We start from the raw sequence: 23,898 nt of genomic DNA, 5'->3' as shown, positions 1-23,898 counted from the left end.
CCAAATGTTTTTAAATGTCCTCCGGAAGCTCGTTCCATTCACCTACCACCCTTGGTGTAACAAAAAAAGTTGCACCTCATGTTCATATTAAATCTTTCCACCCACCCCCCACTCACCTTAAAGTGTTGGAGAAGTGAATGCCTGGTCAGAACTACCAGAAATAACTATCAGAACGAGTGCAATAGAATTTCTCTTTGGTCGCCTGGCTCAGGTTAAGTGGAAGATAGACACAAAGTGCTGGAGTAACTCAGCGGGTCAGGCGGCATCTCTGAAGAAAAGGGATAGGTGACATTTCAGGTCAAGACTCTTCTTCAGACTTAGAGTCAGGGGAGAGGGAAACTAGAGATATGGAAAGATAAATAGAAACATAGAAAATAGGTGCAGGAGTAGGCCATTCGGCCCTTCGAGCCTGCACCGCCATTCAATATGATCATTGCTGATCATCCAACTCAGTATCCTGTACCTGCCTTCTCTCCATACCCCTTGATCCCTTAAACCACAAGAGCCACAACTAACTCCCTCTTAAATATAGCCAATGAACTGACCTCAACTACGTCTGTGGCAGAGAATTCCAGAGATTCACCACTCTCTGTGTGAAAAATGTTTTCCTCATCTCGGTCCAAAAAGATTTCCCCCTTATCCTTAAACTGTGACCCCTTGTTCTGGACTTCACCAACATCGGGAACAATCTTCCTGCATCTAGCCTGTCCAACCCCTTAAGAATTTTTTAAGTTTCTATAGGATCCCCCCTCAATCTTCTAAATTCTAGCGAGTACAAACCGAGTCTATCCAGTCTTTCTTCATATGAAAGTCCTGCCATCCCAGGAATCAGTCTGGTGAACCTTCTCTTTACTCCCTCTATGGCAAGAATGTCTTTCCTCAGATTTGGAGACCAAAACTGTATGCAATACTCCAGGTGTGGTCTCACCAAGACCCTGTACAACTGCAGTAGAACCTCCCTGCTCCTATACTCGAATCCTTTGGCTATGAATGCTAACATACCATTCGCCTTCTTCACTGCCTGCTGCACCTGCATGCCTGCTTTTAATGACTGGTGTACCATGACACCCAGGTCTCGTTGCATCTCCCCTTTTCCTAATCAGCCACCATTCAGACAATAGTGGCCGATTAGGAAAAGGGGAGACTTTTACATAGAACAAATGAATGTAAGGAATGCAAAAGGACAAATTAAAGCCACCAATGATGATCAAGAAAAGGTGGAGCCCACAATGGTCCATTGTTGGCTGTGGAAAAGGTGATACCGAGTGATGATAAACAGTGAAACTTATCGGGAGACAGTGAAACTAGTACAATGACCAGGGTGGGGAGGGGCGGGTTGCAAGGGTTAATTGGAGTCAGAGAAATCAATATTCATACCACTGGGTTGTAGGATGGTGTTGATCCTGACAACGGGTGCTGCCTGTGCCGAGTTTGCACATTCTCCCTGTGACCATGCGGGTTTCTTCCAGGTGCTCCTGTTGGGCTGACCTGGTGCATCGAAGGTAGACACAAAATGCTGGAGTAACTCAGCAGGTCAGGAAGCATCTCTGGAGAAAAGGAATAGGTGACGTTTCAGGTCGAAACCTTTCTTCAGATGTTTCGACCCAAAACGTCACCAATTCCTTTTTTTCCCCAGAGATGCTACCCGACCCTCTGCGTTACCCCTGCATTTTGTGTCCATCTTCGGTGCAAACCAGCATCTGCAGTTCATTCCGACACATGTTGGTGAGCAGAAGGGTTAACTTCCACGCTGCACCTCTAAAGCTAGTCAGAAGGTTCCATGATCAGTTGCCTCCTGAGGAACACAAGTCCTTTCGCAAGCTGCCTGGGCTCTTGTGGTGCTAAATATCCCAGCCACTCGGGATACACTTATATGGATCAGAATTAAAGGACGTTCTTTTAGGAAGGAGATGAGGAGAAATTTCTTTAGTCAGAGGGTGGTGAATCTGTGGAATCCTTTGCCACAGAAGGCTGTCAAGGCCAAGTCAGTGGATATTTTTAAGATAGAGATAGATAGATTCTTGATTAGTATGGGGGTCAGATGTTATGGGGAGAAGGCAGGAGAATGGGTTTAGGAAGCAGAGATAGATTAGCCATGGTTGAATGGCGGAGTAGACTTGATGGGCCGAATGGCCTAATTCTACTCCTACTATTCCTTATGACAACTGTTACATATTGGCCAATGTAACCCACTGACTCGTCCCAAAAACACGCGGTTGTTTTCAACAGAATCTTTTCTGCGGGTAAATGTTCTTCAAACTAATATTTACTCAGTCAAAAAATGCTACTAAGTACAGATGAGATATTGGAATGTTTTCCATCTACCACTGCGAGGGACTTTGAGGCAGAAATGTTTCCCATTTATTAATATATGCTGGTTTTCATCAGTTATGTAATACACAAATCAAGGCCGCTAACTCACAACAGATGTTCTGCAAGACAGGGACTCGGAGTACTGATACAAGTTGCAGAAGGGAAGCCAAGACAACACCACAGAACAAACTCCACAGAAGTCGGAAAGGGGATTTGTGTGACAGGAGGTTTGGTATGCTCGGGGAGAGAGAGAGAGAGGGAGGGAGAGAGGGAAGGGGGGGGGGGAGAGAGAGGTGGCGGAAAGATGGGGGGAGAGAGACAGAGAGGGGGAGAGAGAGACAGAGAGGGGGGAGAGAGACGGAGAGGGGGAGAGAGAGACAGAGAGGGGGAGAGAGAGAGAGAGAGAGAGACAGAGAGAGAGAGAGAGAGAGAGAGAGAGAGAGAGAGAGAGAGAGAGAGAGAGAGAGAGAGAGACAGAGACAGAGACAGAGACAGAGACAGAGACAGAGACAGAGACAGAGACAGAGACAGAGACAGAGACAGAGACAGAGACAGAGGGAGAGGGAGAGAGAGGGGGGGAGAGAGAGAGAGGGGGGGGGAGAGAGAGAGAGAGGGGGGGAGAGAGAGAGAGAGAGGGGGGAGAGAGAGGGGGAGAGACAGAGAGGGGGAGAGACAGAGGGGGAGAGACAGAGGGGGAGAGAGAGAGGGGGAGAGAGAGAGGGGGAGAGAGAGAGGGGGAGAGAGAGTGAGAGGGGGAGAGAGAGATAGGGGGAGAGAGGGGAGAGAGGGGAGAGAGAGAGAGAGGGGAGAGAGAGACGGGGGGAGAGAGAGAGGGGGGGAGAGAGAGAGAGGGGGAGAGACAGAGAGAGAGGGACAGAGAGAGTGAGAATGGCTTTTCAAGCTGAAATTCAAACAAACCTGTACAGACGCTCCCACAAAAGATTCCATCTGAATTCAGCAACAAAAGTCTGCCAAAATATGCATCGCCAAAGACAAAACCCCAGCACTTGGCTGTCGGGAGCGCAGGGTTTTATTCCCACCTAGTTAATCTTTGAAGAAGTCACAAGGAACTGCAAATGGCTGAGGTGCTGGGGAAACTCAACAGGTCAGGCAGGATCTGGGGAGGGGATGGACTGACGAGGTTTCAGATTGGGGCCTTTCTTCACACTGATTGTAGTGGGGGGGTGGGGGAGATGGAAAAGGGTCTGGGGCAAGACAAAGCCTGGCAAGTGATAGGTAGAAACAGGTGAGGGGAGGGGGTGGTGAGGCAGCACCTGGATCAGACAGGTGACAATGTGAGTTGGAACCACTCTTCAGATGTAGTGAGGGGGTGATAGTTGGAAGAGAGATGGGAATTCACACAAGAAAGTGGGAGCCTTGAACAATTTAGGGGAATTAGCCAACACGGCACAGTTTGGACAACCACGGTAGCGCAGCGGTAGAGTTGCTGCCTCACAGCGCCGCTGACCCAGGTTCGATCCCTGACTATGGGTAATGCCTGTATGGAGTTTATATGTTCTCCCCATGACTGGCTGGGTTTTTTCCGAGATCTTTGGTTTCCTCCCACACTCCAAAGACGTAGAGGTGTGGAGGTTAATTGGCTTGATGTACGTGTAAAATTGTCCCTAGTGTGTGTAGGACATTGTTAATGTGCGGGGATCTCTGGTCTGGTCGGTGTGGACTGGGTGGGCCGAAGGGCCTGGTTCCGCACTATATCTCTAATTAAACTAAACTAAACTAAAGGGCAGACAAGAACGAATGGTTTCATCTGTGCAGTAAATTTCAAGTTAGAAAACCATTAGACAGAGGGGCACAATTAGACCATTCGGCCCATCGAGTATTCACTGGAGTTTAGAAGGATGAGGGGTGGATCTTATAGAAACATATAAAATTATAAAAGGACTGGACAAGCTAGATGCAGGAAAAATGGTCCCAATGTTGGGCGAGTCCAGAACCAGGGGCCACAGTCTTAGAATAAAGGGGAGGTCATTTAAGACTGAGGTGAGAAGAAAGGTTTTCACCCAGAGAGTTGTGAATTTGTGGAATTCCCTGCCACAGGGGGCAGTGGAGGCCAAGTCACTGGATGGATTTAAGAGAGAGTTAGATAGAGCTCTAGGGGCTAGTGGAGTCAGGGGATATGGGGAGAAGGCAGGCACGGGTTATTGATAGGGGACAATCAGCCATGATCACAATGGATGGCGGTGCAAGCTCGAAGGGCCGAATGGCCTCCTCCTGCACCTATTTTCTATGTTTCTATGAGTCTGCTCTGCCATTCAATCTATCTTTCCCTCTCCACTACATTCTCCTGCCTTCTCCCGGTAACCTTTGACACCCGTTCTAATCAAGAACCTAGCAATCTCCGCCTTAAAAACTACCCAATGACTTGGCAGTCTGTGGCAATGAATTCCACAGACGCGCCTCCCTCCGGATAAAGAGATTTCTCCTAATTTTCATTGTAACCCCAGGAAAAAGGGAGAGAAAATCTATCCTGGGTCATAGATGAGGCACGTTTGTACCAAACCATAATTTCAGGTGATATTTTTTTCTGGCCTTTAATAAAAATGCAATGAAGGAACTGGAAGCAAAGAGGTTAAAGAATAGTATTAAAAATAACGTGCACTGGTTTGCTATATTTGAGATCTTTTCATGCTGTCTAGTCACACCACCGGTAGTTTTGACAGGTTAATGACGAGAAACAACATCTAATTATTTCTATTTGTATTGGCCCAAGCACAAGGTCAACTATTTTAAACAAAACAGATTTCATTTACGTCACGTTCTAATGTGGAAGACCATTTGTGTCACAACTTTATAAAACTTTGGGTCAGGCCACATTAGGAGTGTTGCGTGCAGTTCTGGTCGCCTGGAATGCGCTGCCGGAGGTGGTGGTGGAGGCAGATACGGTGGTTGCGTTTAAGAGGGGTTGAGATGTGCAGGAAGTGGATGGATATGGATCATGTGCAGGCAGAGGAGATTGGTTCAACTGGGCATCATGTTCGACACCAATTTTATGGGCCAAAGGGCCTGTCCCACTTAGGTGACTCTTTAGGTGACTGCCAGGGACTAGTTTTAATGGAATTCACCTACGACACCGGACGACAACCTACGACAACACACCACAGCAACAATTTGCAACATGTTGAAAATGTTGTGGCAGTCGCCTGTAGTCGCCCAAACAAATCTCCTAAGTGGGACAGGGCCATTCCTGTGCTGTTCAAAGTCCTCTGTTCCAAGATGGATTGGTGCAGCAACGACCAACCTCAAGAAAAACGTAATGGAATTACGGAGAATTGTGGACGCAGCCCAGACCACCACACAAAGCAACCTCCCTCCCATTGACTCCATTTACATTTCACGCTGCCTCTAACAAGGCCAACAGCATAATCAAGGACGAGTCACATCCCCTGTCACTCCTTCTTCTCCCCTCTCCGCTCAGGCAAGAGGAACAGAAATGCGAAAACGCTCATCTCCAGATTCAGGGACAGTTTCTTCTCAGGTGTTGTCAGGCAACTGAACCGTCCTCTCACCAACTAGAGAGAGTCTGTTACTACCATCTACCTCATTGAAGACCCTCGGACTACCTCTGATCAGACTTTATCTTGCACTAAACATTAGTCAAGTTTTCCCTTTTACCCTGTATCGGTACACTGTAGACGGCTCGACTGGACTCGCGCATTGTCTTTCAACTGACTGGTTAGCACGGAACAATAGCTTTTCATTGAACCTCAGACAAAGTGACAATAAACTAATCTAAAACTCAAAGCACAAGAGGAGGTATTGGGGCAGGTGACCAAAAGCTCAACTTTGGAGGTGGAACAAAGGACCTCACAGCGCCGTGTGTGTAGAGTTTGCACATTCTCCTCGTCACCGCATGGGTTTCCTCCAACTGCTCCGCTTTCCACCCATATCTCAAAGACATGCGGGTTTGCAGGTTAAATGGCCCTCTGTAAATTGTCCCCAGTGATAATGGAGAGGATGGGAAAGTAGGATAACATAAAACTGGTGGGAACGGGTGATCAATGGTCGGCATGGCCTCGGTGGGCCGAGCGGCCTGTTTCCACGCAGCATCTCTAAAACAGATAAGAAGCTTAAAATGAAGTTTCTTATCAACTAGGTGGAGGTGGAGGTGAACACGGGAGGGCTGCGGATTGGAGCAGCAAGAATTTGTCACTGGGTGTCGAGATTTGGATGAAGCTGGGGACAATTGTTGTTGCTGCTGTTTAGACTTGGCATCTTGGTCCTTTTTGACGTGTCACTTCATGAACTTGGCCCCAGCTCTTTGCTGCCGGCAAAGAAAACGGTCAAGAAGAAATCACAGATCAGCCGGGAGGTTTACAGGGAAGATCCCAGGAATGATTGGGTTAACATATGATGAGCACTTGATGGCTGTGGGCCTGTAATCGCTGGAGTTTAGAAGGATGAGGGGAGACCTCATTCAAACTTACAAAATAGTGTTTCCACTAGCGGGAGAGTCTAGGACCAGAGGGTAGAGCTTCAGAATAAAATAACGTACCTTTAGAAAGATGAGGAGGAATTTCTTTAGTCGGCGGACAGTCGGATGGCTGTGGAGGCCAAGTGCTATGGATATTTGTACGGAGGAGATTGACTGATTCTTGATTAGTAAGGGCATCAGGGGTTACAGGGAGAAGGCAAGAGAATGTGGTTGAGAGTGAAAGATGGGTCAGCCATAATTGAATGGCAGAGTAGACCTGATGGGATGAATGGCCCAATTCTGCTCCTATGACTTGTGAACTAATGAGGTTGGCCAATGACTGCCATCCAATTCATTTACTGACCAGAACCCGGGAACAACATCAATTCCTCGCATTCCAGACACAAACCCAGTCATTTCTTTTAACGCTGCCCTCAGCACTGACATCCCAGCTACACGCCAACACTGAATGCCTCAGACGTGATCCAGTTTATTCTCCAGCAATGGAAACATGGGGCAAGTCATTCCTCCCCGAATACTCGCGTTAAACATTCACCCGAGCAGTGACTTTGTGTCATGGTCTGCTTCCCGCGTTTGGCTCGGATGAAGTCAGTTCAATGGGATTCTGCAATAAGCAGCTGGTGACTGGGTTTGAACTTTTGACTTTGGACTTTAGAGCGTGGAAACAGGCCCTTTGGCCCTCCGAGTCGCATACACTAGCACTATCCTACACCCTAGGGACATTTTATAATTTTTACCAAAGCCAATTAAACCTGTACATACAAACCTGTACATCTTTGGAGTGTGGGAGGAAACTGGAGCATCGGTAGAGTTAGTGTTTCCCAGCGCCAGAGACCCGGGTTGAATCCTGACTATGGCTGCTGTCTGTACAGTGTTTATACCTTCGCCCTGTGACCACGTGGGTTTTCTCTGGGTGCTCTGGTTTCCTCCCACACTCCAAAGGCGTACAGGTTTGTTGGTTAATTGGCTTTGGTAAAATTGTAAATTGTCCCTAGTGTGTGTAGGACACTGTTAGTGTACGATGATCGCTGGTCGGCACGGACTCGATGAGCCAAAGGTCCTCCCCCTGCGCTGTATTTCTAAACTAAATTAAAAATAACTATACTCATCCAAATGAATATCAGAGAGTACTAGAGCTATCCAGCATAGAAACTCATGTTGGCATTCTGGGCTAGTCTCTGCAATGTGCCCATTGCTCTCTAAACTCATTACTTTCTATCCATATATCTGTTCAAATATCTTTTAAAACTCCTAATTATATCCGCTTCTATAGCTTCCTCTGGCAGCTCGTTCCAGATACAGACGGAACAGCGCGGACACCCTGTCTGAGTGAAACAGTTGCCCCCGAGGTTCCTCTTAAACCCCTCTCCTGAAGTCTGTGCCCTCTTGTTTTGGAATCCTCTACCCTGGGGAAAAGACTGTGAACGTTGGCTTTATCCATGCCCTTCGTGATCCTATACACCTCAATAAAGTCACTCCTCAGCCTCAAACACACTAAAGAAAAAAGCCCCACCCTATCCACCTACCCCTATAATATAATTCCAGGTAATAACCTTGTGAATCTCTTGTGCACCCTTTCCAACATCATGACACCCTTTTCAGTAGCTGGGAGACCAGGACTTCACACAGTGTAATCTGACCCATGACGTACAGCTGACTTGTAAATGACTTGCACAGTGGTGCTGCCTCACAGCGCCAGAGACCCGGGTTCGATCCTGACCACGGGTGCTGTCTGTAACAGTTTGTACGTCCTCCCTGTGATCGCGTGGGTTTCCTCCGGGCGCTCCAGTTTCCTCCCACACTCCAATGACGTCAGGCTTGTAGGTTAATTGGCTCCGGTAAAAAAAACTGTAAATTGTCCCTAGTGTTACCGTGCGGGTATTATTGTTCAGCGCGGACTCGGTGGGCCAAAGAGCCGGTCCCACACTCTGCATCTCCAAATGTCTAAATGAATATTGGGAAAACTACAGCATCTCAACATTGAAGCAAAACATTCATAAACTAACAATAGTACAATATCTAGTTCAAGCTCATAATGACGTGATTATAAAAGCTGGCAAAAGGACAATTAAAAGGATGGGGTGAGCTTACGGAATGTGGGCTGCCGACATCTGATGCAACGGACTCGTTCAGGATGGTGTTCTGCTGGGTGGTGGTGTCATCCCTCTGGTGCGGCTTCTGCTCTGAAGTGTCGTTGTCCTCATCGGGACACTGGAGAGGCAATGATAAAGGGGTGTTGAGAGCGATCCTTTCAATCCGACCGTCAGCGACAAGAGTTGAACCAGCGCTCGCTGACCACGAGTGTCACATCTGACCTCAAGTCAAGCTTGTGGTTACCACCAATGATCCCCGATTCCCACCCCACCCGACTCCACCCTTGGGAAGGCTTAGGAAGTTTGGTATGTCCCCAACAACCCTCACCAACTTCTACAGACCCGTACAAGCATGCATCACAGCACGGCTTGGGAACAGCTCCATCCAAGATCACCAGAAATCACAGAGTTGTGGATGTGGCCCAGACCATCACACAAACCAACCTGCCTGCCCGCCATTGACTACATCTACACTTTACGCTGCCTCAGCAAGGCCACCAGCATAATTAAGGACCCGTCTCACTCCCTCTTCTCCGCTCTCCCATTAGGCAAGAGGTGTGAAAACAGGGACAGTTTCTTCCCAGCTGTTATCAGATGACTGATCCCATCCTATCACCAACTTGAGAGCAGTCCTGACCTTTCACCTACCTCATTGGGGGCCCCCGGACTAGTTTTAATCGGACTTTACCTTGCACTAAACGTTATTCCCATTATCCGATATCTGCACACTGTAGGAGGCTTGATTGTAATCATGTATAGTCTATCTGCTGACTGGATAGCACGCGACAAAGATTTTCACTGTACCTTGGTACACTAAACTAAATTAGCTCAGCAGCTTCCGAACGTCTTGTCATCGCCCCAGCTAACGCTAGACTTGGCTACACAACCCAGTCCTCAGCAACCTCCCACATTCCAACCCTCTATAGAGCTGAAGACAAGCAAAACTCTGATGTTGAAGACTGACCAGGGAAGCGCTACATGTCGCCACTACGATGACTTTACCAACTTCTACAGATACACCGTGGAGAGCAGCCGATTGGGATGCAGTTTGGTTTGGCCACAACTCCGCCCAAGTCCACAGTATAAGAAGTCAAAAAAGACATGCAGACAGGTACATGGACGGGAAAGGTTGAGGGATATGGGCCAAACTCAGGCAGGAGGGACTAGTTTAGGTGGAGCATCTTGGTCATCATGGGCAAGTTGGGCTGAAGGGCCTGTTTGACCCTATAACTACCACTACAATCTTCTCTAGTCCCCTAATGCACGAGATACCAGCGTGGCTTTAATTCTGACCACCTGAATTTCACAAAATTTAACAGCTCTACTATCAAGTATGCCTTCTGTTAATAGGCCTTCGAGTTAAATTCTGCCTTAAATATCATCCCCAAACCCCACCCTCAGCCTGTCTCCACCAGTAATGTCCTCTGACCAAGTGTTTAATTTCAGTCACCATGTTGCCAGGCTGGAAAGAGTACAGAGAAGATTGATGAGAATGTTGCCAGGACTCGAGGGCCTGAATTATAGGGAGAGGTTGAGCAGGCTAGTGCTTTATTTGTTTGAACGCAGGAGGATCTTATAGAGGCGTATAAAATCATGAGGGTAATAGATAGGGTAAATGCACACAGTTGGGGAATCAAGAACCAGAGGACAAAGGTTTAAGGTGAGGGGGAAAGATTTAATAGGGACCTGAGGGGCAACCTTTTTTCCCCCCATAAAGGGTGGTAGTTATATGGGATGAGCTGCCAGAGGAGGTAGTTGAGGCAGGCACTATTGCAACGTTTAAAAAAAACCCATCTGGACAGGCACATAGATAGGACAGGTTTGCAGGATATGGGCCAAATGCAGGCAGGTAGGACTAGGATAGATGGGGCATGATGGTTGGCCTGGGCATATTTATTCAAAGGGCCTGTTTCCACGCTGTATGATCGGTGAGCCTGTATACGGTCATCAGCCCTGATATCCCCTCTTTTTTTTCTCTGATTACATTCCTGTAAAGTGCAGCCTTGACATTGAGTGAGGGTGAAGATCCTGTATGTAGTCGGCACGATGTCGCAGTGGTAGTGATGCTGCCAGAGACTCGGGTTCGATCGTGACCTCGGGTGCTGTCTGTACAGAGTTTGCACGTTCTCCCTGTGACCGTGCTGGTTTTCTCCGGGTGCTCCGGTTTCCCCCCACACTCCGAAGACATGCAGGCTTGTTGGTTAATTAATTGGCTTCTGTAAATTGTCCCTAGCGTGTAAGATAGAACTAGTGTATCGCTGGTCAGCACGGATCCGGTGGGCTGAAGGCCCTGCTTCCACGCTGTGTCTCTGGACTAAACTAAACTATTCACTACCACTTAAGTCAAGGCCTCCCTACAAGGTGACGTTCCTGGTCTGCAGAGATTAAGGCAGCCCACGGCCAGACCATGGTCGGTGGGTGGATCACAGGAATGCACAAGAGGTCGGCGATCTCCCAACACCCCACTCCTCCACAAATAGCAACACTCAATCATTCCCCTTGTCCACAATGCACTGTGGGGGCAAAACGAGTGCTTTATAGTTTTCACAATGCTGCCTTGTGTAGTATTACAATGTGCAGAGGTCCAAAAGAAAGCTTTAGACTTTTAGACATACAGCGTGGAAACAGGCCATTCGGCCCACCCAGTCCATGCTGACCAGCGATCACCCTGTACACCTGCACTATCTACACACTAGGGACAATTTACAATTTACAGAGGACAATTAACCTACAAACCCGCACGTCTTTGGAGTGTGGGAGGACACCGGACCACAGGGAGAAAACGCACGTGGTCGCAGGGAGAGCGTACAAAGTCTGTACAAACAGCGCCCATAGTCAGGATCAAACCCGGGTCTCTTATTGGTGTTCTGACTACGTCTGGGAATTGAAATCAAAAAGAGTATACAGGCGAATATTCCCTGACTTACGTAATAGGCGACTTAAGTAAACTCGGACATACGTAAGCAGTTATTTAAGCCCAATAACGCCCCCATAGTCCCCAGGTCGGAGCTCCCCCATAGTCTCCCGGTTGGAACTCCCCCGTGGCCCAACGTCGGAGCTCCCCCGTGGTCCCCATGTTGGAGCTCCCCCATAGTCCCCAGGTCGGAGCTCCCCCATAGTCCCCAGGTCGGAGCTCCCCCATAGTCCCCAGGTCGGAGCTCCCCCATAGTCCCCAGGTTGGAACTCCCCCGTGGCTCCAACGTCAGAGCTCCCCATTGCTCTCCATGTCGGAGCTCCCCCGTGCTCTCCATGTCAGAGCTCCCCCGTGGTCTCCATGTCAGAGCTCCCCCGTGGTCCCCATGTGAGAGCTCCCAATGCTGCCCTTCCATCGGGTAGTTGCACTTGCGTGTGCAGTAGCACTTCCGTTTCGGACTTACGCAAGAGTTTGAGGAACGTAACCCTGACGTAAGTCGGGGAGTGTCTGTACTTAAATCTGAGTGGACAAACCAGGAACGGTGTCTCTGATAATCGCCCACTTCAGCTGGTAACTCACTTCTTCAAGATTTACGCTACCTGTTAAGACTGCTACATTTGGACCTGAATTATGTCACATGAAACGTGGTGAATCTTGTGTACTGTGTCTCAGTGAGATTGTACCATTCAATGGTTCAATGGTACTTTATTGTCAGAGGTAGTGACATTCATTTTTGTATACAGTTCAGTACAAGTACCACTATACATAAGCACTTAGATACATCTTAGGTAAGCATTTCAGATACAGTACAAATCTGAGGAAGGACATTATTGCCATAGAGGGAGTGCAGAGAAGGTTCACCAGACTGATTCCTGGGATGTCAGGACTGTCTTATGAAGAAAGACTGGGTAGACTTGGTTTATACTCTCTAGAATTTAGGAGATTGAGAGGGGATCTTATAGAAACTTACAACATTCTTAAGGGGTTGGACAGGCTAGATGCAGGAAGATTGCTCCCGATGTTGGGGAGGTCCAGGACAAGGGGTCACAGCTTAAGGATAAGGGGGAAATCCTTTAAAACCGAGATGAGAAGAACTTTTTTCACACAGAGAGTGGTGAATCTCTGGAACTCTCTGCCACAGAGGGTAGTCGAGGCCAGTTCATTGGCTATATTTAAGAGGGCGTTAGATGTGGCCCTTGTGGCTAAGGGGATCAGAGGGTATGGAGAGAAGGCAGGTACGGGATACTGAGTTGGATGATCAGCCATGATCATATTGAATGGCGGTGCAGGCTCGAAGGGCCGAATGGCCTACTCCTGCACCTAATTTCTATGTTTCTATGTATAGCAGTAGTACACTGAGACAGTATACAGAGTTGCCAGTTTTTAGCTCCATTTTCAAGTCCCAGTTGTGGGAAGTGCAGGATTCTTGACCTGACCATGAAGGCCCGTTGCCCGAGTGGCGTTGCAGGGTCGGCCTGGCCAAGCATTGCCGTGGTGTCCTCCACCGCTGTAGGCCGTGTCCGGTCCACGTGCTCGGCTTCTTGGAGTACCCGGTCCAGGCGAGCCCCAGGCTGCTGCAGGGTCTAAAGCGGCCTACTCCACCGTCGAGCCACTGTAACCCTTCCCACAGCCGGTCTGCTTCTACACTCTTAGTACACCTCGTGCTTATCTATGTATTTACTGAACTGTGTACAAAAAAGGAATTCCACTGTACAGAGGTACCAGTGACAATGCCCCCGACTCTCAGTCTGAAGAAGGGTCTCCACCCAAAACATCACCTAACCCTTTTCTCAAGAGATGCCGCCTGACCCGCTGAATTACTCCAGCACTGTGCGTCTTTCCTTGATAAACCAGCATCTGCAGTTCCTCGTTTCTTCACTTGAACCTTAATTTGTGCCACTCTGTTACTGCAGATTCTTGCGGTGCATCAGGGGAATGTTGATCAACCAGAAGGATGACTGCTTCCTCAGCAGGAACATCCCACTCAGTGCGTGCAAGGCAGAGCAAACAAGCACAACAACTTTCACAGACTGCAGATGCTGGAATCTGGAGCAAAACACAAAGTGCCGGAGGAGTACAGTGGGGTAGGCAGCATCTGCGGAGGGAAATGTACAGACAACGTTTTGGGTCAGGGGACTTCTCCAATCTTTGTTTTTGTCGTGGGACGGACAAGCCTGGAATGTTCTTTGGTAAAGTGACAGGGGAGAGATTTAAAAGGAATCTGAAGGACACACTGGGTGTATGGTGGGTGTATGGAACGAGATGCTGGAGGGGGTACTTTAAGTAACTTAGTCGGTGCACTGTGCACTGCCCAGGTGAGGTCTACTACATGATTTTAATGGGGCTGCGTGCAAAACAGAGCATTTTACTGTACTTGGGTGCAGCTGACAATGAAGTATGGTTGAGATTGTAAAATGCCTGGCAGTCACTAAGTGTCGTGAGCCAGCTGGTGATTATTCGTTCAGTGGTTGAATGGCAGCCAGGGAACCACACCCAGTCCCGCCCGGGCCAACGCTGCATTGAGTGGGGTGCCTGGCTTCACCATCTTTGACTAGTACGGGTGTCCGGGGTTGTGGGGAGAAGGCAGGAGAATGGGGTTAGGAGGGAGAGATAGATCAGCCATGATTGAATGGCGGAGGAGACTCATTGGGCCGAATGGCCTAGTTCTGCTCCTCTCGCTCATCATCCATCATCCTCCCATGCTCCAAGGAATACGAGTCCCAGCCTGCCAAGCCTCTCCCTCTAGCTCAGGCCCTCGAGTCCTGGCAACATCCTTGTAAATATTCTCTGCATATATTCCAGATTGACAACATCATTCCTGTAACATGGTGCCCAGAGCTGAACACAATACCATATAACCATATAACAATTACAGCACGGAAACAGGCCATCTCGGCCCTACAAGTCCGCGCCGAACAATTTTTTTCCCTTAGTCCCACCTGCCTGCACTCATACCATAACCCTCCATTCCCTTCTCATCCATATGCCTATCCAATTTATTCTTAAATGATACCAACGAACCTGCCGCCACCACTTCCACTGGAAGCTCATTCCACACCGCTACCACTCTCCGAGTAAAGAAGTTCCCCCTCATGTTACCCCTAAACTTCTGTCCCTTAATTCTGAAATCAAATACTCTAAATGCGACCTCACCAACGTCTAATATAACTGCAACATGACATCCCAATGTCTATACTCAATCAAGGACCATGTGCCAAAAACATATTTGACCACCCTATCTGCCTGTGACACCACCTTCAGCAAACTCCGAAATCCCTCTGCTCTGCAACACTCCCTGCCATTCACTGTGTATGTCCTGTCCATATTAGCCTTCCCAAATTGCAACAATTCACATTTCTCTGTATTAAATTCCATCAACCATTCCTCAGACCACCTGGCTAACCGATCAGGATCCTGCTGCAGTTTTTGACAGCCATCTTCACTATCGACAATACCACCCACTTTTGTGATATTACAGTATCTATCATTACTGTACATCTATTGTTTACTCTGGGAGCTCAGGTGAACACAGAATTTCACTGCCTCAGGTGTATTGACAATAAACTAATCTAATCTGAGGGTGTACTGGGTGGCACAGCGGTAGAGTTGCTGCATCACAGAGCCAGAGTCCCGGGTTCGATCCTGACTGCGGGTACAGAGTTTGTACGTTCTCCCAGTGACCACGTGGGTTTTCTCCATGTTCTCCATATTTCCTCCCACACTCCAAAGACATACAGGTTTGTAGGTTAACTGGCTTTGGTAAAATTGTCCCTTGCGTGTAGGATAGTGCTAGTGTGCGGGGTGATCCCTGACCGGCGCGGACTTTGTGGGCCGGAGGGCCTGTTTCCACACTGTTTCTCTAGTCTAAAGTCTACTGCATACTTCTGAATGAGGGAATCTCATCCCACGGACTGGGCAGCAGCAGAGAAAGCCAAGAGCTTAATGTTTACAGGGACTTGGAGGAAATATCATTCAAGCAGCACATAATGGAATGAGGAATCAAGCTCACAGCACGTAAACAGTCTGGCAACTCGAGCCCTTGCCCGTTAATCACCCGACAAAGAAAAACACTGCCGGAAAGATTTTTCTGCAAAGAATCTCAATCGCCTCACGCAGACAAATTTAACCACTTTTCCCCGAACAAATTAACTCTGTTTATCACAGACTATTTTGAATCAACACTTCCTGTCTCAGACAGTACGCATCTGTTGTACAAGATTCAATCCCAGCCATCTCAAAGACCGAGATAAAGCAGCAGCACTGGTGAGAGGCGGGACTCTGCCCGCCGGACCCTGTCCCATCTCACGCTCCCTGCAGACCTGCTCAGTTCTATTCTGAAATTCAAGAGCCCACTCAGCCCAATACATCCATGCTTAACTCAGCTAATTCCATTTAGGTAGAGTTGCTGTCTTACAGCACCAGAGACCAGGTTTAATCTTGATCACGGCTGCTGTCTGTATGGAGTTTGTGCGTTCTCCCTGTGACCTCGTGGGCTTTCTCTGGGTGCTCCGGTTTCCTCCCACACTCCAAAGACGTGCAGGTTTGCAGGTTAATTGGCTTCTGTGAATTGTGCCCAGGCTTCTGTGAATTCTGTGAATTAGCTCTAGTGTACGAGGTGATCACTGGTCGGCGCGGATTCGGTGGGCCGAAGGACCTGTTCCCACACTAAACTCGAAGCGGATTGACAGGATAGATACCGAGAGAACATTCCTCTTAATGGGGGTTTCGGAATAAGAAAGAATGTATTTTCTCAGTGTCATAAATCCTTATCATTCTTAGTCCCAAAGAGCCAGACATATGAAGTCACTGAATATATTCAACGCAGAAACAGGGAGATATCTGATCCCTGGAGGAAGATCAGAGATAAGGCCATGACTCAAAGGGGCAGGATTAGACCATTCAGCCCATCAAGCCTACTCCACCATTCAATTATGACCAATCTATCCTTCACTCTCAACCTCATTCTCCTGCCCTCTCCCTGTAACTTTTGACGCCCTTACTAATCAAGAACTTGTCAATCTCCGCTTTGAAAATGCCCAATGACTTGGCCTCCACTGCCATCTGTGGCAACGAATTCCACAGATTCACCACCTCTTGGCGACAGAAATTCCTCTTCATCTCCTTTCTAAAGGTACATCTTTTTATTCTGAGGATGAACCGGCTGGTCCTAGACTCTCCCAGTAGTGGAAACCTCCTCTCCACATCCACTCTATCCAGGCCAATCACTATTTGGTAACTTCCAATTAGGTCCCCCCCACCCCCACCCTTCTAAACTCCAGCGAGTACAGGCCCAAAGGCGTCAAACATAAATCTTACTTTATTGAGATTGAGATCCAGCTCAAATAGCAGAATAAGATCATTTGTTATGCTTATGTTCTTCACTACATAGAACAGTACAACACATGAATAGGCCCTTCAGCGCACAATGTAAGTTCTGAACATGACGCCAGTTAAACTAACCTTCTCTGCCTGCATGTGATCCATACCCCACCACTTCCTCGCATCCATGTGCCTATCTAAAACCCTCTTAAACGCCACTATCATTTCTGCTGTTATCAGGCAACTGAACCATTCTACCAACAAGGATAAGAGGAAAGTATTTTAGGACCGAGATGAGAAAAACATTTTTCACACAGAGAGTGGTGAATCTGTGGAATTCTCTGCCACAGAAGGTAGTTGAGGCCAGTTAATTGGCTATATTTAAGAGGGAGTTAGATGTGGCCCTCATGGCTAAATGGATCAGGGGGTATGGAGAGAAGGCAGGGATGGGATACTGAGTTGGATGATCAGCCATGATCATATCGAATGGCGGTGCAGGCTCGAAGGGCCGAATGGCCTACTCCTGCACCTATTTTCTATGTTTCTATGTAACAACTGGAGAGCCGTCCTGAGCAACTATCTACCTCATTGGAGACCCTTGGACTATCTTTGATCGGACCTTACTGGGCATTATCTTGACTAAACGTGATTCCCTTTATCGTACACTGTGGATGGGCACGACTGTAATAATGTACTGTCTTTCCGCTGATGGGCTATAACGCAACAAAAGTTTTTCACTGTACCTCGGTACACGTGGCAATAAACTAAACTCAAACCCTGCCCCCACCACCAACCACAGCAGCACATTCCAGGCACCCACCTGTGTAGAATATTTGTCCCGCACATCTCCTTTAAACTTTTCCCCTCTTACCATGCATGTTAATTGTACAAAGTGCATGCTTGTGTGTATTATGGGGTGCCTGCATTTCAACAATATACTGCTTTTCTATTCTTTCTAGAAAGATCGGAGGCGCCAGACTGCACACGAACTAAATACAAACAGTATCTATTTCCTGTTAAAAAAAAAAAACGAAATTATCCCAAGCATTTCATAAGAGCATTAACAAACAAAGACTTACATAAGAGAGTAGGGTAATCAAACTTTAATAGTGCTTGATTAACTGGAGTGTTGTGTAAATGCAAGCCTTTATCTTCACTTGGGTAAAGGTCAGTGAAGGCAACTCTGAAAGAGCTGGCAGCAAGAGGATAGGCTGAATGGCCACCTGTGTGCTGTGTCATTCTCAGAGATACTTCTACTGCATTTACAGAGAAAGGTTGAACAAGATAGGTCTTTATTCTTTGGAGCGCAGAAGGTTAAGGGGGGACTTGATAGAGGTCTTTAAAATGATGAGAGGGATAGACAGAGTTGACGTGGATAAGCTTTTCCCATTGAGAGTTGGGAAGATTCAAACAAGAGGACATGATTTGAGAATGAAGGGACAGAAGTTTAGGGGTAATAAGAGGGGGAACTTCTTTACTCAGAGAGTGGTAGCGGTGTGGAATGAGCTTCCAGTGGAAGTGGTGGAGGCAGGTTCGTTGGTATCATTTAAAAATAAATTGGATAGGCATATGGACGGGAAAGGAATGGAGGGTCATGGTCTGAGTGCAGGTAGATGGGACAAGGTGAGAGTAAGTGTTCGGCACGGACTATAAGGGCCGAGATGGCCTGTTTCCGTGCTGTAATTGTTATATGGTTATTTCAGTTACTCAACACTGTTCACTAAACATGGAGGCTCTGCACTTGTAGTAAAAACTCAGGCAAACATTCATTACATGCGTACGTTACAGATTCCACGCAGAACTCGGAGTTAGGTCAGTAAAGGGTTCCATTAGTCTGGGTTGCATTCGATGTATTAGACACACCCACATAAGGTATGACTGTGTTAAGTAAAGTACACTGGAACTGATAAGCATTAGTTTCGATTATAGGCACAGCATGGAAACATTCCCTTCGGCCCACCGAGTCCACACTGACCATCAATCACCCCTTCACACTAGTTCTTCATTCCCTCACTTTCTCATCCACTCTCTACCACACTTGGGCAATTTACAAACCCGCACGTCTTTGGGATGTGGGATTAAAGCAAAGGAAATCCACGCAGTCACTGGGAGAATGTACAAACCCCACACAGCACCCGAGGTCAGGATCGAACCCGGAACTGTGCGGCAGCAGCTCTCTCTGCCACGCCACTCACATTAAGTCCTTCATGTTGGGAGGTTTAATGGAACGGAGAAACAAGAAACAGTTTGGAGTTGTGGATGTAGCACGGTGAATCACACAGACCAGACTCCCCCTCTATCCACACTACATGCTGCCTCAGACCAAGCAGCCAACATAGTCAAGGAAAGACACAAAGTGCTGGAGTAACTCACGGGTCAGCCAGCATCCCTGGAGAACATGGCTACATACGGTTTTGGCTCGGGACCCTTCTTCATTTTAAGGACTCCGCTGAAGAGGGGTCCAATCCCAAAACGTTACCTATCCAGGGATGCTGTCAGACCCACTGAGTTACTCCAGCACTTGGTCTCTTTTCTTGGTAAACCAGCATCTGCAATTCCCTGTTCCAACACAACTAAGGATCTTTTTCATCCAGTCATTCCCTCTTCTCCCTTCGGGCAGAAGATACTAAAGCTTGAAAGCCCGTACCACCAGATTCAGGAACACCTCCTGTCCCGCTGTTATCAGACCACTGAACAGAAGCTAGGTTCCACCCGTCCTACCTTTACAAAGCTGTGAAGTGAGTGACTGCCCACAGTGTACAGATTCATGATAAATCTAATAACATGAATAAGCTTTAGTGCAAGATAAAGTCCAGTAAAGTCCGATCAGAGATAGTCCAAGGTTCTCCAATGAGATAGATGGGAGGCCAGGACTGCTCTTCAATCCCACCAAATGCTACCATGGCAACTGAGGAACCTAGGCTCCCCCGAAAACTCAGCACGGACAGTGCTTATCGGAGTTGTGCAGGGTTAATAAAAACTTATCTGCTGCCCACATTTGTAATGGGAGCAACCCAAGCGACTACAGGTCACGGTCTCCCTCCCCGCTGGAATTTCTCAGGCAGACGCATTCCAAAACGACCAAAGGAGTGGCACACAAGGGCCCAACTTGACCCAAGTCCATAGCTTCATTTTTATTTTTAGAGATACAAGCCGGAAACAGGCCCTTCAACGCACCCACAGGTCTCTGGCGCTGTGAAGTCAGAGAGACAGAGAGGGGGGAGAGAGAGGGGAGGGAGGGAATGAGAGAGAGAGAGAGAGGAGGGAGAGAAGGGGGGGGAGAGAGAAGGGGGGGAGAGAGAAGGGGGGGAGAGAGAAGGGGGGGAGAGAGAAGGGGGGGAGAGAGAAGGGGGAGAGAGAGAAGGCGGATAGAGAGAAGGGGGAGAGAGAGAAGGGGGAGAGAGAGAAGGGGGAGAGAGAGAAGTAGGAGAGAGAGAAGGGGAGAGATAGAGAAGGGGAGAGAGAAGGGGAGAGAGAGGGAAGGAGAGGGAGAGGGGGGAGAGAGAAGAGGGGGGAGAGAGAAGAGGGGGGAGAGAAGAGGGGGGAGAGAAGAGGGGGGAGAGAAGAGGGGGGGAGAGAGAAGAGGGGGGGAGAGAGAAGAGAGGGGGAGAGAGAAGAGGGGGGGAGAGAGAAGAGGGGGGGAGAGAGAAGAGGGGGGAGAGAGGAGAGGGGGGAGAGAGGAGAGGGGGGGAGAGAGAAGAGGGGGGAGAGAGAGAAGAGGGGAGGAGAGAGAAGAGAGAGAAGGGGGGGAGAGAGAGAAGAGGGGGCGAGAGAGAGAAGAGGGGGGGAGAGAGAAGAGGAGAGCGAGAGTGTTCACTAGTTCTATGTTATCCCACTTTTGCATCCATTCCCCAGCACTCTTTCAACAAAGACCAATTAGCCTACAAACCCGCACGTTTTGGGGATGTGGGAGGAACTGGAGCACCCAGAGGAAACTCACGCGATCACGAGGAGAGCGTAAAACTCCGCACAGACAGCACCAGTAGTCAGGATCGAACCCGGGTGACTGGCGTTGTAAGGCTGCGCTGCCCAAAATAAAAGGCAATGATTTTGGTCATTGTTTCAGCCAACAATAAAGCATAACATTCCTGCACTTGGCAAATGTTATTGACTGTCATATCCACTTAGGAATGAGCACTGCCAACATTCACAGCCACAAACCTCATTCTCCCCGCGACACAAGCAGATTAACAAGAGGAATTGCTGACAGTTTCAGAAGTCTTACGAGGATGTTGCCAGGACTCGAGGGGCTGAGCCGCAGGGATGGGTTGGGCAGGCTCGGACCTTATTCCTTTACAGCACAGGAGGCTGAGGGGTGGATCATGAGGAACAGGCAGGGTGAATGCACAGAATCGCTTAACCCAAGAGTACGAGACTCAACTACGAGGACATATGTTTACAGTGAGAGAGGAAAGATTCGATACAAACTGTGGGGCAACTTTTCCCACTCAGATGTGTGGTGGTTGTATGGAATAAGCTGGCAGATGAGATAGTTGAGGCAGGTACAATAACAGCATTTAAAAAGGCACCTGCACAGAGACACACAAAGTGCCAAAGTAACTCAGCAGGTCAGGCAGTATCTCTGGCGAAAATGGATGGGTGACGTCTCGAGTCGGGACCAAAACATCAACTATCCATGTTCTCCGGAGATGCTGCGTGACTCACTGATTCACTCCAGCACTTTGTGCCACCTTTTACTGTGAGCAGTTCTGGTCGGGCCCATTACAGGAAGGATGTGGAGACAAAAAAACAACCCAGAAGTTTACCAGAATACGGAACAGATTAGAGGGATATCAGCTACAGAGAGAGAGAGAGAGAGAGAGGCTGGACAAGCTGGGATTGTTTTCTCTGGAATGCCAGGGGCTGAGGGAAGGCCTGCGACAACTTTGTAAAATTATGAGAGGCACAATCGAAACGTTTTTGTTTCCTAGCGTGGAAATATTAAAGGGTAGAGCTGAAAGGTGAGAGGAGTAAAAATGTACAGCGGGTGATGAGAGCCAGGAATGTCGGTGACGGCAGATAAGATAGTGGTGCTTAAGATACTTTTACATACGCAGGGAATGGAGGGATTTGGATCACGTGCAGGCGGAGATTAACAGCATCATGTTGGGCACGGATCTTGTGGGCTGAAGGGCCTGTTCCTGGGCTGTACTGCTCTTGAACAACATCAACACCGACTAAACTATGAACTGTCTTGGTTGCAGGCTTTAGTTTTGTACTAATATTGTTTTTTCCTTGGACTTAATTATGTATCATTGAGTACAGTGTTTACTGACCTGTCGTGCTGCTGTAAGTAAGAATTTCATTGTTACGTTTCTCTTGTATATGACAATTAAAGACTCTTGTTCTATTTTCTAGCATATTTTCCTAAAAAATAGCCAAGCACTTTTGCAGAAACAAGGAACTGCAGGTGCTGGTTTATATTAATTAAAAAAACACAATTATTGGAGTAACTCAGCAGGTTAGGCAACATCTTTGGAGATTGTGGATCATTGACGTTTCAGGTTCAGACCCTTCTTCAGAATAATTTTGCAAGTGCTTTTGCTTGAAACTGGGAGGAACAGCATGAGTGGGGGTTTGTGGGGAACGTGCTTACAGCGTCTTACTTGAGAATGTAACGATCTGAGACATACACAGATACACACACACACAATGATACACACACACCAGTACATATATAGACAATCGATAATAGACAATAGGTGCAGGAGTCGGCCATTCGGCCCTTTTAGCCAGCACCGCCATTCAATGTGATCATGGCTGATCATCCCCAATCATTACCCCGTTCCTGCCTTCTCCCCATATCCCCTGACTCCGCTATCTTTAAGAGCCCTATCTAGCTCTCTATTGAAAGTATCCAGAGAACCGGCCACCGCCCTCTGAGGCAGAGAATTCCACAGACTCACAATTCTCTGTGTGAAAAAGTGTTTCCTCGTCTCCGTTCTAAATGGCTTACCCGTTATTCTTAAACAGTGGCCCCTGGTTCTGGACTCCCCCAACATCGGGAACATGTTTCCTGCCTCTAGCGTGTCCAAACACTTAGCAATCTTATATGTTTCAATAAGATGCCCTCTCGTCCTTCTAAACTCCAGAGTATACAAGCCCAGCCGCTCCATTCTCTCAGCATATGACCGTCAGGCCATCTCAGGAATTAACCTTGTAAACCTACGCTGCACTACCTCAATAGCAAATTGTCCTTCCTCAAATTAGGGGACCAGAACTGCACACAACACTCCAGATGTGGTCTCACTAGGGCCATATACAACTGCAGAAGGACCTCTTTGCTCCTATACTCAACCCCTCTTGTTATGAAGGCCAACATGCCATTCACTTTCTTCACTTTCTTCACTGCCTGCTGTACCTGCATGCTTATTTTCATAGACTGATGAACAAGGACCCCCAGATCTCGTTGTACTTCCCCTTTTTCCAACTTGACACCATTTAGATAGTAATCTGCCTTCCTGGTTTTGCTACCAAAGTGGATAACCTCACATTTATCCACATTAAACTTCATCTGCCATGCATCTGCCCACTCACCCAATCTGTCCAAGTCACCCTGCATTCTCATAGCATCCTCCTCACAGTTCACACTGCCACCCAGCTTTGGGTCATCTGCAAATTTTACTTTGAATCCCTTCATCTAAATCAATGATGTACATTGTAAATAGCTGTGGTCCCAGCACCGAGCCTTGCGGTACCCCACTAGTCACTGCCTGCCATTCTGAAAGGGACCCGTTAATCCCTACTCCGTTTCCTGTCTGCCAACCAATTTTCTATCCATGTCAGCACTCTACCCCCAATACCAT

At 48.0% G+C, this 23,898-nt stretch overlaps 1 protein-coding gene across 3 annotated transcripts in view; it reads right to left on the bottom strand.

Moving 5' to 3' along the window:
- The window catches only part of pawr (pro-apoptotic WT1 regulator), a 77,961-nt gene that overhangs the window by 20,321 nt on the left and 33,742 nt on the right, over window positions 1-23,898 (bottom strand). For all 3 annotated transcript variants that reach the window (XM_033037963.1, XM_033037961.1, XM_033037962.1), the window contains exon 3: window positions 8,858-8,977. In XM_033037963.1, the coding sequence (XP_032893854.1) occupies window positions 8,858-8,977 (120 nt within the window). The remainder of the gene's footprint in view (window positions 1-8,857; window positions 8,978-23,898) is intronic.

The sequence above is a fragment of the Amblyraja radiata genome, chromosome 19, assembly GCF_010909765.2.
Source record: "Amblyraja radiata isolate CabotCenter1 chromosome 19, sAmbRad1.1.pri, whole genome shotgun sequence".
In the NCBI taxonomy this organism is placed as follows: domain Eukaryota; kingdom Metazoa; phylum Chordata; class Chondrichthyes; order Rajiformes; family Rajidae; genus Amblyraja; species Amblyraja radiata.
The sequence above is the reverse complement of the archived record's forward strand: the minus strand, read 5'-3'. Positions and strand labels throughout refer to the sequence as shown.